This window comes from Macaca thibetana, chromosome 11 (assembly GCF_024542745.1).
Source record: "Macaca thibetana thibetana isolate TM-01 chromosome 11, ASM2454274v1, whole genome shotgun sequence".
Classification (NCBI taxonomy): Eukaryota; Metazoa; Chordata; class Mammalia; order Primates; family Cercopithecidae; genus Macaca; species Macaca thibetana.
In genome coordinates this window covers 101,220,520-101,230,627 of record NC_065588.1, presented here as the reverse complement: position 1 = coordinate 101,230,627, position 10,108 = coordinate 101,220,520, and the positions used below count along the sequence as shown (strand labels likewise).

Sequence of the window (10,108 nt, the reverse complement as noted above, 5' to 3'; positions counted from 1 at the left end):
ACTGCACTCCAGCCTGGGCGACAGAGCAAGACTCCATCTAAAAAAAAAAAAAAAAAAAAAAAAAAAAAGATAAGCTAGTTTCCACTGAGGAAAGACTGCAGTGGGGCTCCTGGGGACTCACTCTTTGTGGTGGTTGGGTGCTAGTCATATGGAATTTAAAACTAATGCACAGATAGGGAAAAATCTTATTTTACGGCCAACCAGACCTCCTGGGGTAGAAGTCACCCTCTGAAAGTATTTAACAAAAGCACTTAATGGGATATCATGCAGCCTTAGATCTCCTCTTTGCTCATGTTGGGAGTTATGTGTGGTGCTAAACAAAACCGAACGTTGTACCTATTTTTCCAGATTTTGCTACTACAGAAAATTCAATACAATAATGTAACTGATACTGTTGTTTCTTTGGACACTGCCACCATATGCATGAAAGACATTTCTCAAGGGAACAGAACATATGATGTTTGCAGGAAGAGCTAACAGTAAGTTTGCAGGCATCCCAAATGGTGGATGACAAGCTGGGCTTTTCCAAGGTTTTCTAATCTTTATGTTTCTTCCAGGGGGTCTCCAGATTCCTATGACTTTTGTTATAAGGCTAATGACAAAAAACGGCTACCTCTTTAAATAAGACCATTTACAGCAACCACAGTCCTTAATCCCCATCACTTCCCAAACAAATACCATGATTAACTGTTCTCAAATACTGTGAACCGTCTATATTGCCTGAACTTTGACTTGATTTTGATGAGTATGGTTCATAGGCGCTCCTGTCAAGCAGTACACTTCAGTTTCTTGGTATTATTCTCCTGAAAGTCATCGTAATAGTCTCTTTGGTGTGCGATACCCTCTCAAGAGTCTTAAGCACTTTTATACAGCCATCCATTATGTGCTAAATGGTCTTACTGACCTGACATCATGACTTGTGAATTCCATCCTGAGACCAAACAAGTCCATTATAATGGTGATGGAGAGTGGCATCAATGCCTAAGGTTTTGGTCAATCTCTTCAAGATCCAGAGACTGATAAAAAGGAAACTGTTAAATAAGCAGGAGGCCATTACTAACCGCAATCATGAACACACCAAAACCTAACTCAGGAGTGTATTTTTATAGCAAATAGCCAAGTTCAGCCAATCACAAACAGCCAAGCCTCAGCCCATCAGACGAGGCGGCCTTAGGTCTCCTTAGATCAGATCATACCTATGGGACATCGGGCAGCCTTAAGTCTCCTCTTTGCCTTATTTAGGCAAACACCTAGCTGTAACCCATCAAGTTATTTCTGTACTCTACTTCTGTGTTCAGCTGATAAAAGCACACTTTCCATGCTGTAGAGTGGAGGTCTCTGAACCCCTTTCAGTTTACAATGCTACCTAACTCATGAATCATTCTTTGATCAAATAAACTGTCAAATTTAATTTGTCTGAAGTTTTTAACACATAAAAGCACTATAGGTGCCTGAAAAGCAAAAGTCAGTGAATCATTCTTTTTCACAGAATTTGCAGACATATGTCACCTGTTTCTTTTCAGATAATTTATTTGACTATTTCTTTTTTTTACTTGCTGGACTGTCCAAAACTTCAATCTTGCCTTTTCCACCTTCAGAATTGGGAAGCTTAATGTTATCTATGGTGACTTCAGATGTGATGCTGTCATCTTCGTCCTCTGATTCTGAACTGTTCTCTGAACTGTCTTGTGAACTCTCTTCTGAACTGTCCGCTTCTTTTGAATCCGACTGATTCATCTCAAACAAAGCCACATCCTGCAAAAAGTAGCGGGCAGGAAATCTATTTCAGAGCAATTCCTTAAAAAGTCATAATAAAACAATATTGAGAATAACCAATACTCAGCAAAAATACTGAAACATAAAGGATAAGAATTTTTTTTGAGACAGTTTTGCTCTGCTGCCCAGACTGGAGCGCAGTGGCGTGATCTCAGCTCACTGCCACCTCCACATCCTGGGCTTAAGTGATTCTTGCACCTTTCAGTCTCCTAAGTAGCTAGGACTACAGGTGTGCCCCACCACATCCAGTTAATTTTTATATTTTTAATAGAGATGGGATTTCACCCTGTTGGCCAGGTTGGTCTTGAACTCTTGACCTCAAATGATCCACTGCCTTGCCCTCCCAAAGTGCTGCAATTACAGGTGTGAGACAGCACACCAGGCCACAAGGATAAGAAACGTTTTTAATACAACATGGCTCTTTTATACTTTTAGTTGTCAGGGTCTGCCATAATGATGATTTAAATTTACGATAAGTGTCTAAAACATCTGCTATGGCCTAATTCTATATACCTTAAACACATTCAACAACATTCATTCTGCAAATACTAACATGAGTTAGGCACTACACTAGGTACCACAGACTCAACAACAACAAAAAAATCAAAACAAACCTCTCGCTTTGGTGAAATTTATATTTTCAGGCAGAGACCCGTAAATTAAAACCTGCAGGCCAAATCCTGCCCACTGCCTATTTTTGTTCAGCTCACAAAGTAGGAAAGTTTTTTCTATTTTTAAGTGGCTGAGGGGAAGAAATTAAAATACTGCTATTCACGAAAGGTGAAAATTGTATGAAATTCTGATTTCAGCACCCATACACAGTGACACACTACTCTCACTGAGCCAGTAAGAGATCACTCGGGGCCTTCCGTTGGAACTGTTGAGAGAGAAATCTTTCTGAGTTGCTGAATCTAAGGCTGAAGCTGCTGATAAACTGGCAAACTGCCACAGGTGGGGGAGGAGCACGCTCTAGATTAGGCCAACACTAGGAAGCAGAACCAAAAGACAGAGCGGCTGACCTCTGAGGACACTGAGCACCTGGATCCAGGTGCACCTGAAATCACCACCCCTGGAGTTTTTTTTCCCCAATAAAATGTTTTCCCCTTGCTTATTCATGTATGTATTGTCAATGGCTGCATTCACACTATGACAGCAGAGTTGACAGTAAGCCCCACAGAACTTAATGTATTTACTATCTGGCCTCTTACAGAAACATTTGTTGACTCTTGTTCCAGAGGCGAAAGAAAGGCAATAAACAAATACATATAAAGCATAATGTAGGATTGTGAAAATATGGAAAAATAAAGCAAGATAAAATAATAATAGAGCTATCGGGGAAGACCTCTCGATCAGGTGACAACTGAAAAGAGACAGAGGGAGTCGAAATGGAGAAATCTAGGGAAAAGCATTCTACCTGAGAAAACCATGGGGGAGAAGATCAGGCACAGTGAGACTGGTGCTGGAGGGCAGTAAATGATGAGGACTGTGTAGTAAATGATAAGGTCAGACAGAGCAGCAGTGCCCAACCTCTTTGACACCAGGGACCGGTTTTGTGGAAAATTCTTCCACGGACCTTGGCAGGGATGTTTTTGGAATGAAACTGTTCTACCTCAGATCATCAGGCATTAGAATCTCACAAGGAGCACACAACCTAGATCCCTTACATGCACAGTTCATAATAGGGTTCGTGCTCCTATGAGAATCTAATGCCGCTGCTGATCTGACAGGAGGCAGAACTCAGGTGGTAATGCGCGCTCACCCACTGCTCACCTTCTGCTGTGCGACCTGCTTCCTAGCAGGCCACAGACCAGCACCAGTCCACAGCCTGGGGGTTGGGAACCTCTGAGATAAGAGAACTGCAGGCAGGATCATATGGGCCCCTTGAAGGACTTAATTTATTTGAAACGTGATGGGAAGCCCCCAGGTCCCAAACTGTGTGAAGAACAGAACCCAGGGAAGAAACAGTGAACGCTGGAAAACCTGTTAAGAAATTGCTGCAATACTCCAAAGGAGAGACCATAATTACCTGGGCCAACAAAGGTCCAAAGGAACAGCAGAGGTTGTACAAAGTGGTTAGATTTGGGATATATTCTGGAGGGAGAGCTGACCAGACTGGCTAATGAATTAGATATTATTAACAATTGTCTCAGCTCTGTCCAGACACAGATATTATAAAGGGAATTCCAGTGCAGAAACAAGACATGAGTATAAACTGAGAGAACATTTTTACACATAGCTTATGTAATCAATTGCTCTCTTCTACACATCATTTATTTTTGCATACTCAATAAATCAGACTATGATCACCTCTTTTGGGGCTTGGACAGAAAAAAAAATCCAGTTAGGACATTGAGTAGATTAATGCTTCAGAATAACAAATATAGCATTTGACTTAGGAAAAAAAACCTTCCTGTGACATCATATGACTAAATCATAAAACGACTATGTACCTATACAACATTGGAAACATGAGTTAACACCAGGACAATGAAAACTTGAAAATAAAATGGAAAAGTTCTCTTCTTCTTAGGTGACAAGTAGACTAGTAATTTCACCATATGAAAACAAAGCATAGTTACCATTTGTATAACTTTACCATGAGGCCCATCAATGTTTTCAATATTGAAACGACCAGGTGGCGCAGCTGCCATTTCTTTTCTTAGCTTTTCATTTGCCCGTGCCATCTGCGGGAGAAAGGTCTGCACCTGGTCCAATACTGTGGAAAGTAAATACAGCATATCAACATTTATGCTAGTAAATTCTGAAACCTAGGATTTCCTATAAACACTTCTGAATTGAGTATTAATAATAGCAATCATAATTACATATCTTTTAGTTCCCTTCATTTAAAAACCCTCCATCCTCTTCTGAATAAAGCAGTAGGACTACACAATCCAGCAATTAATTGTTTCTCAAATGTTTTGTTTCTCATATATCCCCAGGACTGTAAACTCCTAGAAGGCTAGCATTCAACGAATAGTAACTAAATAGGGAGGCAGTGTGACTTAACAGTTAAGAGCACCAGGTTCTGAGGCTTTAGGGTAAGACTGACTAGGTATATACAGAATCCTAGTTTTACCTCTATCTGAATTACCCTGGGCCAGTTAATTAAGTAGTGATTATTTCTGCCTACCCAACATCTGTTCCCCTTCTTCTGATAATATAACCCTTGCTTTCCTTTTAAGCTGGTGTCACTCTTAGTCACTCTTGCCCCTCACCCCATGCCTACATCCTCCACATCCTTGGCCACTGTACTGTGCTTTAGTGGTATCACAGTGACACGCTGCTCTAGTCAGGCCAATAAGAGATTACTCGGGACCTTTTGTTGAACTGTTGAGAGAGAAATCTTTGAGTGAATGACTGAGTTGGCTGAATATAAGGCTGAAGCTGCTGATAAACTGGCAACTCGCCACACGTGGGGGAAGAGTATGCTCTAGATTAGCCCAATGCCTAGGAAAGCAGGACTAAGAGACAGAGTGGCTGACCTCTGAGAACACTGAGCACCTGGATCCAGACGCACCTGAAATTACTGCACCTGGAGTATTTTTTCCCCCAATAAAAAGAGCCAACATAATTTCTTTTTCTGCTTAAGGCAATCTGAGCTGGATTTTAGCCATTTGCAACCAAGAATCCTAATTAATACATTTAATTTTACCACTTGAAACCTCAGTGTACTAATCTATAAAAAGGGAGTGATAACTGTCAGTCACTGTGCCAAATACAGAGCAGTCAACAAACAAGAATATTTATTTTCTCTCTCAAAAGAGGCCCAGCACATAATCATGCATATAACAAGCTCTCAGAACTTACGTAACTGTTATGGCTACATAACAGATGACTAAAATGTCCAGCGTAAGGAAGAAGAAAAGAAAATAGCGGCCAAGGTCAAGTAGACGACCTCTATTTGTAAAATAAGGTGCTGGAAGGACTCCCTAAGAGCATGTACACAAATAAAGCCCTACACAATAGGGAATGTTAGCTCTCATTCCCCTTCGGATATACAGAAAGAGAAATTACTAATACAAATAAAAGGTATTTTTCTGTCCTCAGATTTAAATCTATTGCTACAGACAGAAAACCTGGTCCCGCTTTTGTTTCCAACTAATGAATCAAGTAGAGCAAAACAAGTACCAAAATGTGTGGCCTGAACCCTGATCCTCAGAAGCCAAATAATTCCATGGTACTCTAGGAGAGTATATGCTGAACGCTGAGGCTAGTCCAGTCGTAGTTCTTCTAAATTAAATAATATCCAACACACGACACCGTAATATTAAAAATGTCCAGCATCTAATAAAAAATTAGCAAACATGCAAATAAACGGGAAAACATAATCCATAAAGAGTAGGGAAAAAAATAAAGATTCAGAAGTGACGCAGACAATAGAATCAGCAACAAGAATGTTAAAACAGCTCTTATAAATATACTTTGTATGTTCAAGGAAGAAAAGAAAAGCACAAACACAAGGAAAGAAACAAAAGATATAAACAGTCTCAAACTTCTAGAGATGGAAACTGTATCTACCTTGAAAAAATACATTTGACAGAATTAACAGCAGATTAGACAATATAGAAGAATAGTGAACTCAAGGAAATCAGCAATAGAAGCTATCCAAATTGAAACGCACAAAACATAAGACCCAAACAAACAATGAATGAGCTGTGGGACAACCCCAACTGTCAAAATTAGGTGTAACTGGAGTCCCTTCAGGAGAGGCAAGACAGGAGCAAGCAACAACATCCGTAAAAATTTCCCAAATTTGATAAAAATTATAAACTCATAGATCCAGGAAGTTCAACAAACCCAAGCTCAAGACTCACAAAGAAAACTACAAAGGGCACATCACCATAAAATCAGTAAAAACCAGTAATGAAGACAATCTTAAAGGCAGCCAGAGAAGAAAAGAAACACCATATTCATGACACAAACTGACAGTAGACACAGGCATCAGAAACAATGCCACTGAAAAGAAAGTGTAGTGACGTCTTCAAAGTACTGGAGAAAAAAGAAAAAGCAAAAACCCACACTGTCAACCTAGAATTCTAAATCCATTAAAGCATCTTCCAAAAACTGAAAGCAAAATAAAGACTTTCTCAGACACACAGGGCTGGTAAGTCTATCACCAACGGAGCTGCACTATCAAGAATGATGTTTACAATGAGAAACCTGATTTTTTAAATGTGCTGAAGATTTAAATGTGCTGAACAGGCCGTTTACCAAAGACATACAAACAGTGATACACGGAAAGATGCTCAACATTATTAGCCATTATAAACAAATTAAGATCACAACGTGATACCACTATATCCACACTAGACTAGTTAAAATTAAAAAGGCCACACCACATTTTGGTGAGGATATGCAGCAACTAAACTCTCATACCTTGCTGGTGGAAATGCACAATGGCAATTTCTTCTTCGTAAAAAAAAAAAATTCACACCTTCCATATACCTGCAATTCCACTCCTAGGTAAGGAACCCCTCAAAACAAAAACCTATGTCCACAAAAACCGGTTTTTGGATGGACAGCCACCATGTCGTCATTTTAGCTATTGTAGATTTAGTGCTACAGTAATAATGCTAGTTAAATTTTCCTTTCAGAGTACTCATGATTTCTTAGTTTATTGATGTGATAACCTTCATGCTTATTTACATTGTTTTTATTGAATTTTTGCCTTTTTTTTTTTAACATTAAGAGTGAATTACAGAGAGGGCATTCATGTAATACTTAAAGTCTGAGTGTGGGACATACTTACGAATGTGCAGTACAGCAACATACAGAATAATTAATAAAGAGAATTGGCCATTATGCTGTATTCTAAGTAATATTTATCATTTAAATAATTGTGTCCAATTCAATGGGATGTGGTTGTGGTTTTCCATCCATATATACTAAGTTTGAAGCTCAGTAACCTCTAAAAAAATTTGCCATGGAGATTAACAATTGTTTTTGACTTCCCAAAATTCATCCAACAAGCAGTTTTTCACAAAAAAGCTACCCTCTTAAGGTAGAGAAATAATGTAAGAAATTCTATCCTGTGTACCGACTTTATCATGTAAATCCCAAGTAAGACTTGTTCCACTGGACTATCTGTGGTTTGATACCTGACCATAAAGGCAGAGACCGTCCCAACAAATAACAGCTTAATTAGACAAAACTCAGCATTAGAGAGCGTGAGAGAGGGGAAGAGGTACTTACAGGGACTCCTCTCTATCCGAACTGTTTGAAGAGAGGAGGTCTTCCTGGACTTATTTTGGGAGTTGATGAGTAACCTGTCCCATATACCTGAAAATACAGACACACAAACACCCTTAATTTACTACTGCACAAAAAAGCAAAGGCCCATCAGTAAGCCCCTCACATGACCAGTCTTTAAGTCTTGACTGTTCACACACCCCAAGATTTTTTTTTAAAGCAGCACTCCAAGCTCCATTACAACATTTTAATTCTTTATGTACAGACACCTCTCCTTTCTTACATCTAGCCTGTCTCATTCACCTCTAACACCAATGACAGGTAATAAATGCACATTAATCTGCACTTTTCTGGATCAGAAATTCATCAGTAGACAAACGTGGGTCTGCAATGACAGAATGGAGGAAGCAGTACAGAGCATAACAATGGTTAAGTGAAGCCAGAAATGGTTACTAGTTGTGTAACAGTGGGCCACTCACCTGATCTCAAAGCATTTGTTTCTTCATTAGTAAAACACGCTTGCCTGGTATTTTCCCTTCTCTGAAGATGTTCAACCCAAGAAAAACAGCCTTTTGGCGATTTTGTCACCCACTCTACCTTTTCACCCTCATCTCTCACACTTGAATCATCCCAACTCTCTACCCCATCAGAGTTCCAAGAGGGGAACTTACGAAACTCAAGGCTTTGCACACCCTATTTCTAATACCCGGAAAATCCCTTAACTCTCTGGTTAAAAAACAAATCAGCAAAGCAGAGCGCAACAAACATCCATTGAATGCCTACTACTCAAAGCCTACTGGATTCGAGATGAGAGCACAGACTCTAGAGCCAGACTACTTGAATTCAAATCCCAGTTTTGCTATTTTCTAGCCACATGATCTCCAGAAAGTAAATTACCTGTATGATAAATCATGTCTCAGGTTCCTCAACTATGAAACAGAGATAACAGAGTTTCTGCAAAGAGTTGTTGTGACGAGTAGATGAGTTAGTTCCTGGGGCATACATAGTAAGGACTACATAAGCTTTGGTTATCATTATTATACTTCCCTCGGAATCTCTGGGTTCTCATAAAACCCTTCTTCAAGCTAGTATTTACTGACAACATGCCCAAGCCTTTTTACGCATTCTCCTCCTTACAAAAATTCTACTGGCATTACTACTACCACCATTTTCCAAATGCAAAAACTGAGGCGTAGGGAATGAAAATAACTCTAAGTCCCACCAGTTAATTACTAGTGGAGCTGGGATTCGAATTCATGCTTTGAAATTCTACCTATAGTGTCTGAAATGCTGTGTGGATTTCCCGGATGCATGTCTTCCTGTACAAGACAGCACCACTAAGGGGTGGTCGGTGTGGGTGTGAAGGAGGAAGAGACTGTTAGCATAATATTACTCCGCTTCCCCCTACCAGCCAACTGCTCTGACCCAGGCAGCCAGACCAAAAGCCCTCCCTTCTCCAAAAGAGTTCGAGAGCGTCCCAGCTTTCAGTGCAGGGGAGGTGCCTAGCAGCGGCGCCTGGCAGGGTGGGCGCTCACTACCTTGTAGAATAGGAACCACTAGCTGGGGAAACTGTTCCGGGCCCGCAGCCGGGTGCCCGCCCCAAAGCCCCCACCCCTGCCGCCAGCAAAGCACGCCGGAATCCCGCAGCAGTCCCCGGGGCTCCCCTCGAGGGTACGGAACACGGACAGGGAGCCACAGGCCCCGGGCTGCACCGGCCGCGCCGCCGCCTCCGCCGCACGTGTGCGGCCCATGCCTCTGTCACCCGTCCGTCACCTCCGCGGCCGTCGCTTCCCGCCGTCAGCAGCTCCTTGGACACTGGGACTCTAGAGGAGTCCCGGGTGGGCGACAAGCAACTCGCGCTACCCTGGGGCTTGCCACGGACCTCCATGCTTCCCTCAAGCCTGCCCTCTCAGGCCCGGATGCAGGAAAGAGGCTCGGGTAAGGGGGCGGGGCGAGGGCCACGATTGGAGGAAACTGCGGTGGGCGGAGTAAGGAGCGGAGAGAGAGGCCGGGTGAGCGTGGTGCAGCCCGGAGGCTGCGCGGGAGCTGGGGCCATTCCTATCCCTGGGATAAAGTAAGGTTCAGACTCTGTCATAGGAAAAAAGAGCTGGCTCGATTTCGCCAAATTCGGGCATAAAGA

The 10,108-nt window shown here is 41.6% G+C and overlaps 1 protein-coding gene across 1 annotated transcript; it reads right to left on the bottom strand.

Moving 5' to 3' along the window:
- Positions 1–1,512: 1,512 nt before the first annotated feature.
- On the bottom strand, positions 1,513–9,885 carry NOPCHAP1 (NOP protein chaperone 1). The gene is made up of 4 exons (XM_050748499.1): positions 9,742–9,885; positions 7,972–8,058; positions 4,356–4,492; positions 1,513–1,755 (listed from the first exon to the last, which is right to left on the bottom strand). The coding sequence occupies exons 1-4, from the start codon at positions 9,854–9,856 to the stop codon at positions 1,537–1,539; spliced, it is 558 nt and encodes a 185-aa protein (XP_050604456.1). The 5' UTR covers positions 9,857–9,885; the 3' UTR covers positions 1,513–1,536.
- Between the last annotated feature and the right edge of the window lie 223 nt (positions 9,886–10,108).

Excerpts from the sequence above, each read along its gene's own strand:
- NOPCHAP1 (XM_050748499.1), bottom strand. The coding sequence starts at position 9,856 with ATGGAGGTCCGTGGCAAGCCCCAGGGTAGCGCGAGTTGCTTGTCGCCC. Across the intron at positions 4,493-7,971 it reads TCGGATAGAGAGGAGTCCCT|TATTGGACCAGGTGCAGACC; the intron begins GTAAGTACCTCT and ends TACTTTCCACAG. Across the intron at positions 1,756-4,355 it reads ATGGTAAAGTTATACAAATG|GATGTGGCTTTGTTTGAGAT; the intron begins GTAACTATGCTT and ends TACTTTTTGCAG.